This window comes from Halichoerus grypus, chromosome 12 (assembly GCF_964656455.1).
Source record: "Halichoerus grypus chromosome 12, mHalGry1.hap1.1, whole genome shotgun sequence".
NCBI lineage: Eukaryota > Metazoa > Chordata > Mammalia > Carnivora > Phocidae > Halichoerus > Halichoerus grypus.
The window spans coordinates 90,725,604-90,744,715 of record NC_135723.1 but is presented as its reverse complement, the minus strand read 5'-3'; the positions used below and the strand labels follow the sequence as shown (position 1 = coordinate 90,744,715).

General features: G+C 41.2%; 2 protein-coding genes across 11 annotated transcripts in view; both read left to right on the top strand.

Moving 5' to 3' along the window:
• PTN (pleiotrophin) overlaps nucleotides 1–19,112 on the top strand; it is a 486,673-nt gene that overhangs the window by 144,171 nt on the left and 323,390 nt on the right. The window lies entirely within an intron of this gene.
• The window catches only part of DGKI (diacylglycerol kinase iota), a 419,644-nt gene that overhangs the window by 207,353 nt on the left and 193,179 nt on the right, over nucleotides 1–19,112 (top strand). For 3 of the 10 annotated variants that reach the window (XM_078059602.1, XM_078059600.1, XM_078059610.1), the window contains 4 exons: nucleotides 344–460; nucleotides 9,202–9,324; nucleotides 9,593–9,667; nucleotides 10,200–10,298. In XM_078059602.1, the coding sequence (XP_077915728.1) occupies nucleotides 344–460; nucleotides 9,202–9,324; nucleotides 9,593–9,667; nucleotides 10,200–10,298 (414 nt within the window). Of the gene's footprint in view, nucleotides 1–343; nucleotides 461–805; nucleotides 830–9,201; nucleotides 9,325–9,592; nucleotides 9,668–10,199; nucleotides 10,299–19,112 lie in introns of all 10 variants that reach the window. The other 7 variants (XM_078059601.1, XM_078059603.1, XM_078059607.1 and 4 more) reach the window with 7 other exon arrangements.

The window sequence follows — 19,112 nt, the reverse complement described above, 5'->3', positions numbered from 1 at the left end:
CAGCATTATCCCACATCAAGTCTGTGACAAGTGCAACAAAATTATATCCAGGGTTAGGATTAATAGAACCCTCCGAGACCTCGTTGTATAAATATCCCATTAAAAGCTTATAAAGTTTTAGCTGGCCTTGACCTACAAGATTGATTTCTTTATCAGTTTGTAAAGTGGAATGAGTTCCAAATCTGGTCTCTCAGTTCCGGGGCTGTTTGGGTGGTGATAAGGAGCATGTGTCTTCCATGTCTGCGAGGCTGGGTGAGTGCCTGTGTGCGCATGTTCTTAATTCCTTCTTGCTTTAGTGGTGCCCTTGGCCCAGGATTGTTTATTGGCCTTTTTTTCTCCTCAGTTTCACAATAAGGTGACCTGCTTCATGCTGCATCAAATTGAGGAACCCTGCTCCCTGGGGGCTCACGCTGCTGTTATTGTCCCGCCCACCTGGATCATTAAGGTGAAGAAACCTCAGGTAACTTCTGGGCCCCTGGTGCTGCTGGGCCAGTGCAGAGAAAAAGGAACTGCTGCTTCTTGCTTTTCTTGCCCTGACTCTTTTTTGGGTTCCGAAAATCTCTGCTCTCTCATCCCCACAGCCCCATGCTTAGCTTCCCCAGTTCATTCCATTAGCCCATCACTTTACTGCAGTTGGGCTCTCTCATGGAACCAGCCTCCCTTTCCTGAAGAAATCCAAGTTCCACAGCAGGAATGGTTCCTTCCCCTTTATGTGCTAATGGTACTCACTTTGGGTGTTCTTCTAAGTTCATTAAAGACTAGTAGTGGGTGCAGCTAATTCTTACACACCTCTCTTCTCTTCCAGCCTGGGCATCCCCAGGGAGTGAAGGTGAGGGCAAACTGTGCAGGCTTCATTGTTTGGTTGAGCTTACCACCACTTCCAACCTGAACGGCAGACTGTGGGTCATGACCTTCCTAAATACACAAGGCCTGCCCAGAGAGCAACACTCTTTTCTTAAGGCAAAGTAGAATTTATCCTCTTAATACCTAATCTCATTCTGTATTCAATTCTTGTTGTACATTCTGTCCTAGAGCATCTCTGCAATATGCCGCGAAACCATAGTGGTTTCTCAAGAAGGTCGTAATCTTTGGTAGCCAAATTTCTACCTTCGTACCATACATCTTAGACCTTGAGCTCCAAGTTATGGGATGGCAGACTTGTAATGCTATGGTGGGAAAGACGACACCTCTCCTAGAGATGCAGCTACCGTACGATGGCCTATTGAATGTAATATCTTTAAAAGATATGGCAGTCCTACTTTATACGGTCTTCAAAATCATCATGCAGTTTATTCTCACTGATTCAGTTGTATTTAAAAAACTGGTGGATCAAGGACACTGTTTTGCTTTGTGTGTTTTTACATAAAGTTCAGCTTCTGTTGATGAGTAACATGTAGTAATAAGCTTTCCTAGTTACAGTCCACAAAAGCCCTTGGGAAATCTCTTCCAGAGGCAAGTGCAGTATCTATACATTAAAAAATGGAGAGTCTAGCTTTTTCATCTTACATTTTAGAGCTGTTAAATGAGTGGCCCAAGGTGATAGCAAGTGTAGTACTGCATTTGAAATTCAAGTACCAATTCCAATTTACTGTTAATTTAAAATCTCTAACCTTTTTACTTCTTTGGTTCCCCAACCCCTAAAATTCAGTAATCTCTCTAAGAGTGTTATATTAAATATTCGGTTAAATCAACATGTTTTCACTGAAAACCTTGATGGTAATAAGAAAGCTCCTAGGCATTATGATGTAATGCATGATCCTTGTTCTGAAGAACTGTGTAGTTTTCTTAAGGAAAGATCAGGGAGAATCTCATGAAGGAGGTGAATTTTACTCTACTTCTTTAAAGATGGGTGGGATTTAGATCGATGGAGAAGAGAGGAAATAGCAGGCAGGAGAATGGCATGAGCAAGGGTGCTGTGTCCAAAATTATATTCATGAAGCTGTGAGACTAGTTTACACTACATGGGTGGTAGTGTATTTCTGTGATGTTGCTTTCAAAGGAATGGGGTAGCAGATTGTTCACTCTTAGTTCTAAGACTGATCAGTGAGTTTGGGAGCTCTGCTTCTAATCCATCTATCATAAACTTGTCCATCAGCCTTTCACCATTTTATCTATTGAAGATTATTACCTAAATCTGTTATATTAGGGATTACCAAGAGGTGGTTTTCCCAATTTTTACTCTTCTTTATTTTCCTGCTGGTAATAAGGGAACTAAAAAATAAAGCCAATACATGACAGATGCTTGAGTATTTACCTTTATTTGTAAATTTTCAGAATAATAAGTTGGTACCTTAGCAACGTTATTGGTTGGCTAAGGGTGGTGGTGGTGGTTTTCAGAGAGTATCATTATGAATTGTCAACTTACCTTATGTGATATATAAAATATATGATATTTCAATCCATTGGCATCATTTTTTTATATTCATATTGTTTTATCTTTGACCAGTTAGACCCCCTTGCAGATGGCTCTTGTCTCCATTTTTCATGAGCCATGAGGGTTTTGATGCCTTCCTTGGTTTCAGGAATCATACCATGTTCCAGGATCATCTTATGCATTTCCTGCCCATACCTGGAAGCAGCCATTTCTCTGAGGAATCTTGGTTACTTTTAATGGCGGATGGTATTACAGTTCACAGTCTGGATGCTAAAGTCCATATTGATTTCATCACACACACACCTTTTTATTGTCCTTCTCTGATTCAGAAAGTACTAATAAGAATAAGAAAAACTAGCACATATTGAATGCTTTTATATGTATTAGGAAATATTTTAAGTATTTTACATTCAGTATCTCATTTTACCATCAAGTGACCTCTGAGGCAGGTATCCTATTCCCACGTTGTAGCTGAGGAAAGTGAGAATTAAAGTCAAATAAATTACCTGGGGCCATATAGTTATTAAATAGTTTGAGGTGACATTTGAACCTAGGAATTCTGATTCTGGAAACCAAGTTCTTAATGATATGTCCTGCTGCCTCACTGTCTTACTATAGCAAGCCTTGCTGAGTCACATATCTTTAAAAATTTTGTAGTCCCTCCTCCTATGGGCCCCAAAAAGAAATAATGTAATGAATTAATTAAATTCCATTTGAAAGCCAGTATATGATGATCATGGGGGACAATACAGTTGTTAAGAGTTCTAGCTCATGAACGATAGACTCTGAAAAACAAACTGAGGGTTCTAGAGGGGAGGGGGGTGGGAGGATGGGTTAGCTGGTGATGGGTATTAGGGAGGGCACGTTCTCCATGGAGCACTGGGTGTTATGCACAAACAATGAATCATGGAACACTACATCTAAAACTAACGATGTAATGTATGGTGATTAACATAACAATAAAAAATTAAAAAAAAAAAAAGAGTTCTAGCTCATGAGCCAGACTGCCTAGATTCTTAAACTTGCTCTGCTGTTTAATGACTTGTATAATCTCAAAGAATTTAAACTCTTCAGCTTCTCATCTGCAAAGTGTAAATAATACTAGTACCTAATTATAGGGTTTTCATGAGGACTAATGAACTAAAAAAAATAAAAATAAAGCACATAAAACAGCACCTAGCTCATTGTAAAACTCAAAGTTTAGCTCTTGTTATTTTCCTTGTTGAGTACAGGGTATCAAATGAAGTTCTACATCAACAGATGAAAACCAATAACAGAAGTTATTGTTCCCTGAGCCATCTGTATTACACTGAGAGAATAAGGGGAGAGAAGGATTCTCATGGGGATAGAGGCAGAGTAGGGGCCACAGCCTGGTGTCGGGTGTGCTCTCAAGTGGCATCTCAACCTATGCCACTGTAACTGTTGTATTTTACACTGTAGTGGGATTGTGTGTTCACTAGCATGATCTTTATCCCATGGCAGAGAGTTAAGAGCTATTCATTTACTGAATTGAAGAACTGAAGAAGACACGGTGAGCATCCACAACCAGAAAGTGAAAGGAGGTAGAGAATCCTGCAGAACAGGGAGAGGCCTCTCATAGCACAGAGTTTCATTATGAAAAATGGAAAGAAAAATAGAGAAGTCATCAGTGTTAAACTCTCTATGCATTACAAAATAACAAGGATTGAGAAGAGTCTGTGTTTGGCTCTAGAGCATTGATGACCATCAAAACTATAGTTTGTAGAGTGTGGGTGGCAAGCTGTTAGTGATGGCGTGGAAGCAGTGAGATTCAAGAATTCACTGGAGACATGGAGAAAGGCTAAAAAAAGAATGTGGAAATTAGATGGAGAACAGCAGACAAAATGTGTTTCCTACTTGTAGAACTTATGTATATTTTTTTCTGTATATTTCTGTATGCGAGGACACTGCTTAAAAACAAGAAGATATTCTTAACTGCATGAAGTAGACATTTAACTCCATTCACAGATGCCATTCGATGCAGCAGGAGGCCCACAGATGAAACAGATGTTCATTTGATGTCCACAAAGAATATCCTCCTTACGGGAGAAAATTGATACAACAGACTAAATCCCTGGGCAGGAAGTTCGTGGATTCTGGAAAAGGAATTCAGCCACATATAAATCCTTAATAAAAAAGAGTGGTCTCCAAGTATCTGGAAGGTTTGCCTTGGTCGTCAGCATGCATCTTTTAGGATGGATATACACAGGGTGGTGAGAGGAGGATGCCTCACAGGTTGGTTGGACCAGCCATGGTCTGTGAGAGGCTAACACTTCTAAGGCATTGAGTGGTGAGTGTGACCCGAGATGTAGGAATGAGGTAGAAACATGAAGAACTGAGCAATTTTGGTGATGGAGATCATTGTAGGCTAAACAGAAAATGCTGTTTGTGCTTGGTCTTGAAGGATGTGAGGGGACTCACTGGGAAGACGGATGAAGGACAACACAAGTTTATTGAACATTCTGAGAACAACTGTTAAGGTGGATCACCAAATAAAGTCAGCTTTATTTGTGATCCTTGTGTCTAAAAAATGACTCTAAAGAGAAAGAAACCTACTTGAGTGTATAATGGTCAGGAAAAGCAGGTTGTAAAGAGGTGGAATTAAGTCATATATTTTCCGTATTTGTTAAAAGTTCGCTGGTTCTGAGTAGATCATTGCTCTGGGACCAGCTGTGTGAAGCTTGGATGGTAAGGGGAACCAGGGCTGGTCTGGATGATTTGCTGGGTTTCATCACCAAATTATTTGGAGAGACCTAGAAAATAAAAGATGATGAAATTTAGATGACAGTCCAGAATTAAAAGAGAACCAAATTTTAAGAATCAAGCACAAATCTGTTCATATATTTAAAGGCAAAGTTATATTTAATGTTACAGATGTCAGTGTTTCTCCTCTGGACTGAAAATGTTAGAGGATAATATTTTGACTGTATAAATAAGTTAAAGATGTTGAAATAGTAGTGCGAGTGCTTGGAGCTGATGGAGAAAGACCCATGATACGTGAGTTTTTGTGGGGTCAAGTTATAGGAGACTAGAGGTGTGTGTTTTTAATAAATGACATCACTCTGAATGTAATACTTTAAAACTTGGCTTTCCTAGCTTAAAAAAAATATTGGGGAGAAGCCTGTATTAATACATCTAGATTTAACTCCTTTTTAAACTGCTATATATATATATATATTCCATACTATAAATATGTTTATTTAGCCAATTCCCTACTGGTGGAGATTTATATTGGTTCTAATGGTCTACTTATAAAAAATGCTGCAATCACCTCCTTCCTAGCCCGTGTGGGCTCTCTCCATGTTAGTCCTTATTCCTTATAATTGGATAATGTGAAAATGCTGGAGACCCAGGATATATAATAGCTAGGATCAAACATATCTCTCAAAATTGCTCCAGCCATTTCCTTTGGTCAATTCTAAAGGTTAGGCAATACTTTCTATGATTTAACCAAATATGCCTGAGAAATGGCAGAGACCCTGTCCTTATCTTTTGGAAGTAGTTTTCTTTATTTCTCTGCTTGCCTATCCTCAGAACAACTTTTGTCCCAATGATGCAGCTAGAGCAGGGCAGCATGAGAACACTCACTAGTAGACGAAGTCCATGCCTCTCCTACCACCCATCAGAGTTTTTTCCGGTATACAATGGGGGAAGGCTTCATTTGGGATGATGAAGTGTGAGATATCTTCTCTTTAGAGCTGTTGTTATAACCAGTCCTTTGTGATCCCATAACCTGGGAAAAGCCCTAAAGAATATTAAGAAGTAGTTAAGTTTTATTCCCAGTTGAGTGATTTACCCACAGGCATTTTTTTTTTAACAGCCCAGGAAGGGGTCCTGACTATGATAGAGATTTTGTTGGTAGGATTATTTCTGTAGTAAAGTAGTACTACCCCAATACCTGGTCCAAAAAAACAGAAGGCCTTTATCTATTCTTAGGATTTGAACATAACAGTGGGCACAAAATGTACAGGGGGCAAATGTTGTTAGAGTCTGACAAATGCAAAAATCCACATGAGGGTACAACATTTCACTGTTGGGATGGTGTTCAGCTTGCGAAGCAAACCCTTCATATGACTGAGTTAGCTGCCCTTGATAACAGGGATGCTCTGTTGTAGAACACAGCACAAGTATTATTAATGGTTTCTTGAATAATACCACAGCAAGTCTACAAAATAACTTCCTGGAATAATTTTTATGTTCTTGAAAATCATGCTCTTTTAATTCTCACAACAAGACTGACCCAGGCAGGGTGAGCAATATCTTAGATTAGCAAGACTAGCTGACTCGTCTTGTCATGGCTGAAACACAACCCAAATATGCTTCCACATCCATCTGTTCCTCATTGGATAATGATACCTTCTAAAAGGAGTTCTCTGTTGAGACCAAGATACATATTTACACATGAACAGAAGGAAGCCTCGAGAATTTTGAGGTGTGCTGTGAAATCCCATACTGCTTATCTTTTGCTATTTGACTATAGGGCTGTAAGCTTACTCCGAGCTCACATAGAAGCATCCAGGGACTGTAAGTCAACCACTGTGCTTCATCTGAGCCGCCTTCTTGTTCTGTAAAATAAGGAAGACCTCAAGGGCATTGGGCTCCATGAGGCTTCGTATTTGCTACATCTGTGTGAAAAAGGCCATTTTTGTATGTCTGTTCCCTATTAGAGTTGAGTTTCTTGCCTGCTCTGTTTTCAGACATCAAGCCTTCTTTGGATGTGCTTTTCTAACTCTGTTTCCCAAACATGCTTGATCAGCAGAATCGCCTGAAAGAACTGGGATTTCTGCGATCAGGCAAGTTTAGGGAACGACCTTAGCCCGATCCATTAGACTTATCTCTTAGAGCTTAGTTATTGAGTCCTGCCAGGAACCGAGGCCTATGGTGTGTTCCTGAAAGCACTTGGCTCCCTGCATGGCTCTTGGCAATAAATGAACTAAAACAACAAAGAAGTTAGGAGACAAGCATTCACTTCCGAAAGATCCTTTCCAAAATCAGGAAGGAAGGACTCAGTAAGTGTTGTGAATTATAATATTGATTCATTTCAACAATGATTTGAGTGCATACTATGGGCCAGGCATTGGTGCTCGGTGCTGGGCATATACAGCTGGGAACGAAGCAACTAACGTTTATGGAAGCGCTTATCATGGGCCGAGACCAAGCTAACTGCTTCACATACCTGTCCTCCTTTTAACTTCACAACTATCCTGTGAGGTAGGTATTATCACCTTCATCTTAAAATTAAGAAACTGTTATTTCAAAAGCTTGACTGACTTGGCCAAGGTCACAGATCTCATAACGGGAAGACCCAGAATTACCACCCAGTGTGTCCGATTCCATAGCTCATGCTCCTTATCCCATTGAAATGATGCTTTCGTGCAGTATGTACGTCCCCTCACTTTTCCCTTTGACTTCAGAGGCTCTCAACTCTGGCTGCACACTAGAATTGCCTGGGGAGCTTTTAAAAGGTACCTTTGCCTTGGCCTCACTCCAAACAAAGAATTTTCGGGGGTCCACATATTTGCATTTTTAAAAGAGCTCTGGGTGAGGCCAACGTGTAGTGATGGGTTAAGAACCACTCAGTATCTATTAATTGCCATCCTAAGAGTTTCTAACATTATTCTTGGGACATTTGGCTGATTAAGTGTTTGCGGTTTCCAGGTAGTTTTTCTTCCCTTTTAAACAAAGTAGTTCACATGTAGGAAATACTTTAATAATGCAAAAGTTTCCCCCGAAGAGGAACATGGTAGTAAACCAATTTAAAGAGGAATTCAGAAACTTGGAGATCTTTTTGTAGGAGAAGTATAGTCCATGGTGAGTGTAAGAAATAACCTGGGGTCTAGAGCAGCCATGAGCTTCTGAGCTTCTGGATCTCTCTCTTCTGGTGAGACTCAGAACCTGAAAACTCTTTTAATCTGATGGGGGAAGAAGGCTTTGGGGCAAACAGTGGTTCAGGAAAGTTTCCTTCATCCTTCATGAGCACCGGCTACAGAGCAACATACGTTTTTATGGTCCAAATGAAAGTAAAATCAAAAGTTAAATAGTTTCAATCTTGCTAATTTGAATGTGTTAATATATGTACTCGAGACTAAGGTTTATTTTGAATGAGGTAAGAAAAAAACACCCAGCAACCTAAAAGAATAGATATCTAAGTTTCTTGAAACTGTTTGAAAATCTTTATCTGCTCAAGCAATGCATGTGTATATGCTTATATAAACTTTTAAGTTAAGCATTCTGTGTTTCAGGCTTTCAACACTTTGTTAAACATCTATGATGTGATAGTAACATCTTGCCTTTGTGAAGATGGCAATCTAATTAATTATTGACTCTCCACTAATTAAACCAGTGAGTTGTGACTGTCCCCTAAGAGAGGTTCTTCTCAAAGCATCTGTATCATATATTAAGAGTAAATGGTTAGTTGAAGTAATCACAAAGTTGTGGTCCATAAAATTCCTAGAAAGAGAAAAACAGGGAAAGTAAATTTGGGGTCACTGTGTTCCACAAGTTGGAGGCACGTCTATGAGAAGAACAAACCAAGGCTACCGGGGGAGGGAAGGCTTTTTAAACTAATAGGTCTTTAGAGAAAGACCTCTACTAATATAAGTAACTTAAAGTGAGTCTTATCTCTGCATTTTAAAAACCTAGCCACCAGCGCTGATAGGATAGTTGGATCATAATGTTCCACAGGGGTCGAGTCACTTTATGACTATTAGTAGAAAGGTCATTACCAAAAAAAGTAAACAGAAAAAAAAGAAAGAAAGAAAGAAAAGAAAAACATGAAAAATGGCCTCCTTTTTTACATTTCCACATAGGTGATCTCCATTGCAGGAGATGAACTTGAACTTGGTTGGGCGGGAGACGGACCTGGTTGGGCGGGAGACTGGAGCCCCTCAGAGAATTTGGGATTCTTCCATTTTTACTGGGAGGGTTGGCAGGTATAACTTGTGTTGTTATGTGAGTCCATGAGAGCCTCCAGGGTTCTAACTCCCTGCCTCTCCGTGTGGTGGGGAGTCGGTCGCTCACTCTGAAGCACTCGACTGGTTTCTGTCTGTGGCTTACCCATGAACAGTGGCTTGGAAGTGTCAAAGCATGAGAAGCATGCGGGGGAACAGCATGCGCTGCCCTCATCTCCTACATGGGTCTGCATGGGAATCTCGGGCACTGTCTGCCTCTGAGCTAAGCTGTTTCCTTCTTTCCCTACAGAACTCACTGAAGGCTTCAAACCGGAAGAAGAAGAGGACAAGCTTTAAAAGAAAAGCCAGTAAAAGAGGGACTGAAGTAAGTGTTTCAGGACTCCGTCCCAGTGAGCAGCTACATCCTCCTGACCGTAGCTACCTCTGTGTGATTTGATCTGGCCCAAGCTTCTTTTCCTGATAAATTTTCAATCCCTCTTCCCTCCTTCACTACACTCAAACCACACACTGGAATTCCTTTCTATCTCTGGAAAATGTGTATATGTATAACCTCCTGCTACTTCAGGATTAGAGCATTTGCACTCGTCCATGGAAGTATTATCCCAAAGATGATGAAGATGAAGACCTCACATTTCTAGAATGCTCAGAGCATACAGAATAAAATAAAAAACATGGCTTATTCTCCAAGGCAAATTATAGCTTGAGATCCTTTCTTCTAAACTTTATATGGACTATCTTTCAAAGAGTAAGCCCCATGAAACAAGATGTAGCTTTTTTATTTGGGGGGATCAAGGGTTAGCGGTGGTGGGGTGTTGATAGTTTTCCCTTTCATCGCTTTTGGGCTACCTGTCCAAGTCATGGATGAATGTCTCAATAGTGTTGCTTTCTTCTTTCAGCAGGAAAACAAAGGTCGTCCTTTTGTGATAAAACCTATCTCTTCTCCTCTCATGAAACCCTTGCTTGTGTTTGTGAACCCGAAGAGTGGAGGCAACCAGGTAAGTCATTTTTCATGAGTTTAACTTGGAAGCCTCAGTGCTTTCTTGCAAACAGTTCCCAACACCAATTAAAATGGCACCACCTAGAACGCCAAGCATTGAAAGACAAGCAGTTTCTCAGGGACAGGGTTATTGATGGAGGGCATAGCCTCATATACTGCAGGGTCAGGCAAAACCTAGAGGTCCTATGATTTAACCCTCAGCTTCCAAGCAAGACTACACCAGCGGCACTCCAAAACTGCTGACATTTTCCTTACAGATTTTCAAAAAAGGTCATCACAAAATCTCTTGGTTAATGTTTCAGAGTTTCTTAACTCTTACTGTTAGGAAGCTCTTTATGGACTTCTCTTTATGGCTTCCCCTTATAAGTTATACCTGACTACTTTCATCCCTATCCTCAGAGCAAAGCGAGAACAATGACTCATCATTCCCAATGATCATTAACAACAGATGCCAAAAACGCTATCAAAAATATCACCTCCTAGGGCGCCTGGGTGGCTCAGTTGGTTGAGCGACTGCCTTCGGCTCGGGTCATGATCCTGGAGTCCCTGAATCGAGTCCCGCATCGGGCTCCCTGCTCGGCGGGGAGCCTGCTTCTCCCTCTGACCCTCCCCCCTCTCACGTGCTCTCTCTCTCTCATTCTCTCTGTCTCAAATAAATAAATAAAATCTTTAAAAAAAAAAAAAAAGAAAAATATCACCTTCTAAAGGTTTCATTTGGTCCAAACTCAAATCTTGTAGCATAATTAATCACGACCTCATTTGAGGAGAAAGTAACAGCCTAACAACACTCAAGTATGATGACATACCTGAAGTGACAGAGCTCTTTTTTAAAGGACAGAATTTGCTCTAGAATCTAGGTCTTTGTCTCCTCATACCCTTCTCTTCCTACCCTGAGGCTTCTTATCAGTACTCTTCTTTGGCTTTGATTTTTCTCTATCTTTGTGTGAGGATAAATGATAAAATATTTTCTCTGTCCACTAAGTGCACATTTTACATTTTGAGGTGAGATTCCTTGAAGTTTCACACTTAACAATGACAGATTTGAAACTGTCTAGTTAACTCCACGTAAGGAGGGAGTCGTATAATTAGGACTGATGTTCTTACTACCAAGCATAAGGGGCATTTTTCCAGAATGGGTTAAGTACAGTAAAGCTTCCCCTGGGAGAGCTTGTGATTTAAAGAAAATAGTTTCTCTCCATTTCTTTCTTTACTTTAAAATTCTCAATAACTTGCTGTGTTAAAAATCTTTAACGTTGAAGAGAACAGGGAAAAGAAATGTGCCATGAGTGGAAAATCTATTTTCAGCATCCTGCTTTTTTAAGTTGGTGAGTGATGTTGGCGATATTGTAATGATGGCGATCCTGAGACTGTCACTAGAGGGGCTTTTTGGGGGTGAGGTTCAGTGTGCCCTGAACCATAGTCACTCCCTAGGTCTGGTCTCCCTAGAGCCTAGTGAGGGTTGGAGGTGTATTTGGGGACCACGGAACAGAGCAAAGCTGATGTAATTGACTCCATTGATTTTGACCACTTGAGTATCACATCCCAATATATTTTATCATGAGGGTCATTCTAGAAGATGCACTCATTAAATCATAAGCCTTTTTCCTAGGGCATTTAGAAACTTGTAGGTTTCAGGAGCAGACAGGCCAGTCAAGATAGAGCCCATTTTTGTTGGGATCTCTGTGTAAATTAGTAATGCCAGGGACTTCAGAGATGATCTGATGTTGTTTCCTATTGCACTAAATAGAAAACAAGAAAGCTTAAGTAAATTTTCTAAGGACATCCTGTTAATGACACCAAAGGGGCAAATGGGAAAAATAAGTCAAGCAACATTAATTATATGTGAGTTCTAAATTGAGTGGATCAAACCGAGACTGCTCTGGAATTTCAGAGCAGTGTTAGTGGTAAGAAGGTGGTGTCATGGAAATGGCTGAATTGAAGATGGACACTACTTATTTATGCAGAGAGAGAAAGCTGGGGGAGCAGTGCCCCTTTCCTTCTCTCTCGGTGGCAAACTCCTGTTCATCCTTTAAGGCTTGGAACCATTTCTCAAAATGAATCACCCTGTCCACTGTGCTCCCATAGCACTTGGGAGCTATTTACACAAAAGCTATATCTTGTGAGTTGCAATGTAAGTGCTCTATGGGGGTTCTGCTAACTTACAGGGTCCGTAATACCTGGGGCTGCACCTTTCAACCTGTGCTTTCTAGGACGTGGGCTATAGAAGTGAACAAATAATTGTATAATAAGCAATCAGGGTTTTACAGCAGATTATCTGGACAGTGGCTTCGTTACTGATGAGAATTCAGGAAAGGGAAGAATTATTTTGGAAAAGAAGTTGAGATGTGTTTGAGGTACTGGAAGTGACTGTGAGATATTCAAATAAAAAATGCCCAGTTATTAGAGACAAAAGACTTTAATGATTTGCTCTCATTTTGTGCATTTTGGCTTATGAGATTACTTCTAGAATATCTAGGATTCTCAGAAGTATGGCTAACCAAATCAAAATGAATATTGCATAATTTTACATTTCTATATACTTTCTTTATAAAATAGAATTCTTTACTAAGCCTAATAAAGAGCATTGCTTCTAAGCATGGTATGAAATGTTGAGAAACTTTAAAGACATCCGAATACCTATGTATAATTGCAATCATTCAAACCGATCTCCTTGGGAAGGCACAGCTTGATTCCCAGTTGTAGTGAGTAGGGAAGGGTCGTGGTCATAGATGATCTAATTTCTCTGTTAGGGCCCCCCTTTTCCTGTGCTGTGGCTGTCTATGCCCTTAACATTGCAGAAGCGGGGAGATTCTGGGTGATGGAGAGTCGGAGGATGAACTGTGAAAGTTTCTCCCTCCTTGGCTCCCTTGAATCTTGTTTCCTCCATAATTTTGCCCCCTCCCCTGCCCGACCTTCATTGAGACTAAAGGGTCAAAGGAGGACTAAGGATGGCAGTGAAAACAGGGCAAGTGAACCCCAGGAAGTTGGCCCTGAGATTCTGCTTTTTTCTTTTTTTTTTTTAACATCCATGTTTTCATACAACTCAAGGGTAAAGAGTCAAGTTAAGCTCATTCAATCAGTTTTTTGTCTTTGAGCTTATTAAATGTGCTGTTGGATGGTGTCATTCAATAAAGGTGCCTTCCCAGGTTGGATGCCTCTTGCAATCATGAATTAGAGCCTGCCATTGGTACCCTATAGATTCGGCAAGTGTTTTTTGTTTTTTGTTTTTTAAATTATGTTCAGTGAGATTCTGCTTTTCTAACAAGCTCCCAGGTGACTGTTACTGCAACTCAAAGACCACACTCTGATCAGCGAGGGCTGACTAGAAGTACTTCACTGCTGTTGTTGTTCAATCCTGTTTTTTGCCTTTTAATGACTGATTTATTTTGCTTATCTTTGGGAGATAGAAAGCACTCCTTATTTGAAGCCTAAGCTTCAAACTTTTATTTAAACTTGCTTGGGCTTCTCTTAAGTAAATAACTAGACTCTCTCGCCACCTTCTGGCAAGAAAAATACCTATAGCTTTTTAAAAAACAGTATTTTCCTCGTATGCAGAAATTTTCCAACCCTTTGCAGGAGTACATTGAGATGAAAACATTTGGAACTGCTTCTATGTACCTTTTAAACAATAATTTGTTTTAAACACTTATTTCACAATAATTGTCTCTATTTTTCCCTCACTTAAGGTGGAGATGATAGTGGGTGTTTTGAAAGTTTTAGAGGTTGGCAGTGCTCTTGTTGGGGGCACAGGAACTGGAATCAGGGACCACAAGATCAACTTTGAGTTTCTCCTCCTGTGGAGAAGATGTAATACCTGGGAGATAAAGTTTACACCAGTACAGTCCCCTCCTCTGTGTTTGAAAAGCTGAGGACTCGAGAAATAGCTACCCTCCCTTATATAACTTAACCTCCGCTCTAACTTCAGAACTTAAGTGTTTTTCTTGGATGTCCCTGACTCATTAGCATCTTTCTCCCTGAGTCTTATAGACACTTCTGATATCTCTCGATATTTCCTACTTTCATATGATCTCTCCTGAAGGCTCCCTCTCAGGACTTCATTTCCAGGAACTTAGGTTGTATGTTCAGGGTTAAGCAGGTGTTCTGACCCCTAGAGTGATTCTACCTTGTCAGTCCTGACAGTTGGGGGGTCTGGACCCTGGCTTCTCACACTGTTCAATGTGAAATCCCAGGGTTGAGGGGTGGCATGAGTTGCATTTGACTTCCCAGGGGCTTTATCAGTAGATGGCAAGAGGAAGGGGGTGTCCAATTTGTGGGCAGGCTCACGCTGAGTTCACCACCATCCCATGGCTGGATCTATGCACCGTCACCCCAGGGCCACCCCTCCTAAGTCAGGGACAAGTCAACCAAGGTGGGAGAAGGAGACAAAAGTCAATAACTTCAAATGTTTGAGTCCCCAGACTTTCTAAATACTTGAGCAAACAACCTCAATGATATTCTGTGATGTACAATTTGGGGATAAATCAAGAATCAGGATGTTTGGATAAAATTTTAGGCTCCTAATGCTTAGAATAGGCTAGGGAGAGGGCAGAAGGGTAGGCAGCAGATGATCACACATGTCAAAATCCACGCTCAAGATCTTCTCGTCAAGCCAACCTCAACAGATGGAATTAAAACAAGGAAACAACAAATCTGTGGAAAGTCCCTTTTCCCAGTAATAATACTCGTGGAAGTGTGGGGGGCGGGCAGCTGTCTTACTCTACCCAGGCTGCTCTCACTGAATACCAGAGACTAGATGGTTTAATAACAGGAATTTATTCCTTACTGTTCTGGGGGCTGGGAAGCCCACGATCAAGGCACCAGCAGATAGGGGAGCTGGTAGGGTTCCACTTCCTGGTTCACGGAGCGCCGTCTCTCACTGTGTCCACTCGCTCTGTCTTCATGTGGCAGAAGCGATGAGGGGGCTCTTTAGGGTCCCTTTTATAAGGGCACTAATCCCTTCACGAGGGCTCCACTTCCCCCAAGGCCCCACCTCCTTTGAAAGGTCTAGGGCCTGCCTGGCTGTCTAGCTTCTTAGTTTATAGCCAGACTGATACATCAAAATGTCAGTCTGGCTCCCCTGATTAAAACATTTCAGTGACTCTCATTTCCTATAAAACAAAGCCCAGGCCCCTTAGCAACTTAATCCACAACTCAGTTTCGTCTCCCACCGCTCCTGCCTCACGGTTCAGAGACTGAACAGGACACAGTGTCCCCATGACACGTCTGGTCCCTCGTCATTCTCTTCTCCACGTGTAAAGAAATGGTTAACTTTACTCATCTTTCAAGAAACAGTTTAGATATCATATATGGGATGCCTTCATCTAATCCCCAAACTGGGGCTTAGAGTGTCTCCTCCGGCCACTCCTACTCCTCAGCAGGTGTCTCCGCCATAGCATTAACCATCTTTAGTGGACTCATTCGTTTTGTATTTGCCTCTTTCTGAGCTTCCTGAGTGTACCCATGTGTTTTTTAAGTAAATTAGGTATTCCTTTGGGGTTGTTTGAAGCCAGTTTGAAATAATTATTTCTTAATCTCTTCCTTCCACTAGCTTTTATTTTCCTCGGGACTTTCCTAGCAGCTTTTGCCGTGATCTAGATAATCCCTCTGTGACATAAACTGAGGCTTGCTCAGTAACCCACCAGCATGTTTCAGGCTATAGAAGAGTTACAAGGATTCGATGAAGACTGATAAGCTAGTGGAGCTGATTCATTCTTTATTGACTCTCCATACCCCTAAGTCATTATCGTATTTTCTTTTATGAATAATGCCTAGAACTTCCTCTGGAGAGCAGGATCTTCCCTGTTTTGCCCATCTCTCTCTCTTCCCACCCAACAGGGTGTCTGGCACCTAGTAGGTAAGTTGATGAATCCTGTTTATTTCCCTCTAGAACAATCTACCTGTTTTCTGGGAAATTGTTTTATCCTCTCCCAGCCTGTTCTCCAACACCTGGAGCCAGAAAGAACCTATTCGTCACTCCACAGGAATACCCATTCTCACAATATCTTAACAGGCTCAATAGTCAATGAGGTGATATAGCTACAACCGTGCGTATGAGAACCTCCCGGAGTGTGTTAGAATTGACATGCAACCTATTTTTTCCATTTAGAGAAAAGTAGAATACTCTCACAGAGAAGTTGCAGCTTTTCTCAAGAATAAAACAAAACAAAAAACCAAAAACCCCAAGTAACCTAGACTTGAGGTTGACAAAAGCCCAAGGCTGAAAGTTCTAGCCCATGGACCCTGCACCTCCTTTCCTGCTCACTAGCCATAGGATCTTAACATGAAAGCAACTGAGAACTCACAATGTTTGAAGAACATTGTGTCTTTCTTTCCTCCTAAATCTTGATGAACTCTAAGGCGGTTTCATGTCCTTTATCTTTGTAGTCCCGGGGCTTAACATAGTGGCTTGCTCTTTGCATGCCCAGAGAGGGAGTGAAAGCGAGGAGGAAAGGCAGGTGTATGACGGGAGCAGGGAGGAGAAAGAGCAGGAAGAAACAAACTGGCACAATAGCCTACAAAAAAAAAAAAAAAGTGCAGCTTGGGGATTTGGCATGTGGCCGGTGACAACGACGAGCATGTTTGAGACTCACTAGCTGTGTAAATGTCTGAGCTGGTTTATTTATTTATTTTTTTAAAAGATTTTATTTATTTATTTGACAGAGAGAGACACAGCGAGAGAGGAACACAAGCAGGGGGAGTGGGAGAGGGAGAAGCAAGCTTCCTGCCAAGCAGGGAGCCCAATGCAGGGTTCGATCCCAGGACCCTGGGATCATGACCTGAGCCGAAGGCAGACGCTTAAAGACTGAGCCACCCAGGCGCCCCTGGGGCGGTTTAATCCTGTCAGTGAGAAAGAAATGACTCTTTTCCTGGTGAATTAGCATTTCTCGAGCCATTCAATTCTATTGAATGCATTACCTAAGCCTTAAAGTAGCTCATCCTAGAGGTCACAGCAGACGTAAGAGAACTGACTTCATTGTGTTGGACCACCTTTTTTTTTCTCCACCTGCCGTGGTGGATTTAAAACAACGCAGTACTTTTCAGACCCTTGCCGGTTTTGCTAATGCATATATTTTAGAAAGACTCATTTTAAAAGAAATAATTCTCTCACACCTCAATGTAACCTCTGATTACATTCTGACGTGTATGGTTTTGCACGTTACCCCTGCACAGCTCCGAGGGCATTCTTCCAATGGGCTGCGGTGTCGATGGGGCCTCCTGGAGATGGTGCAGCTTAGAACTTGCCAACCTGAATTCCCCTTCCTCCAAAAGAAAAATGTAGATGATTGGGCATCGCCATGAACACACACTTAAAAGGAGCAAAACGAAAATGGTGTGGTCACTCAAACCTTTTGGAGAAATTTTAGTTTAGGAAAAACCACCTCCAAATGCCTTTTATTTTATATTTATTTTATTATTTTTTATTTTATTTTATTTTAGATACCATTCCCTGGTATCACAGGCACATAGAAGCTGAAATTGAGACAAGCACTCAGCCGTGGCCAGAAGTGGAAAGGAGTAATTAACATTAGCTATTCATATTGCTCTAGGAATTTAAAACTGAAAAATTAATTTTTGAGCAAGTCAGTGTGAAATTTTTTTATAAATCGGTCATTAAAATGACTCTGGTGTTACCAATTATGCATCAAAGATTACTTGACGTACCCGCAACTGACTTGATAGCAAGGCGCAGTATGGGAAGAGAATGATCCAGTATTTAGTTAGTATTATGTATCCAAATCTATGTCTGAATTTTATAGGAAGCAAAATATGTCACTTGGTGAAATTGAAGGATTAGTTGTAATAATTAAGGATAGACTGTTATTCCTAAATTTATAGCAAGCACATGATAAAGCAGAACTTTTAAATTACAGGTTTGGATGAAACGTGGAACAAAAGACCTGCATTGGCCCCTGTAACAACCGGCATAACAATGTGATAATTACAAGCTACACTTTAGCCCTCACGCCCTCAAGTGCAATTTACTGAATAGATTAACAAGGAGCAACAAAGAAAGGGACTAACTTTTACAAAGGCCTATTTTGCGCCACATACTGTGTTAGATCCATAACTGTTACTGATTCATTTAATTCTCATTATCCCTCTGGAATGTAGATGTTGCCCTCCTATTTAATATGCTGGATTTCTGCAGGATTATAAATGCTCACGATCACCTAATGAGAACACCCACGTTATTACTGACTCAAATACCATGCTATTTCTGCTGTCCTAGGATGACTCTCAGATACAGCATAGTAGGTGTACAAACTTGGGAATATTTTAAGAGCACTCAGGATAGCTAATAAAGGAACTATTAATATAAGCTACAAGCACTGCCCAACTGATCAAACGTCATTTGCTGTGGCTGATAATGACCTAAAATGGGGCACCCTACGCAGTTTTAAAGCTCTTTTGATGCTGCTTAATGAAATGATCCTTCTTTCATTTCTTCTTTGCTCAGTTCACTGTTAAGAAATGATCTCCAGGGGCACCTGGGTGGCTCAGTCGTTAAGCGTCTTCCTTCAGCTCAGGTCATGATCCCAGGGTCCTGGGATCGAGCCTCACATCAGGCTCCCTGCTCCGCGGGAAGCCTGCTTCTCCCTCTCCCACTCCCCCTGCTTGTGTTCCTTCTCTCGCTGTGTCTCTCTCTGTCAAATAAATAAATAAAATCTAAAAAAAAAAAAGAAAAAGAAAATGATCTCCAGGGGCGCCTGGGTGGCTCAGTCAGTTACGCGTCTGCCTCGGCTCTGGTCATGATCCCGGGGTCCTGGGATCGAGTCCCACATCCGGCTCCTCGCTCAGCAGGGAGCCTGCT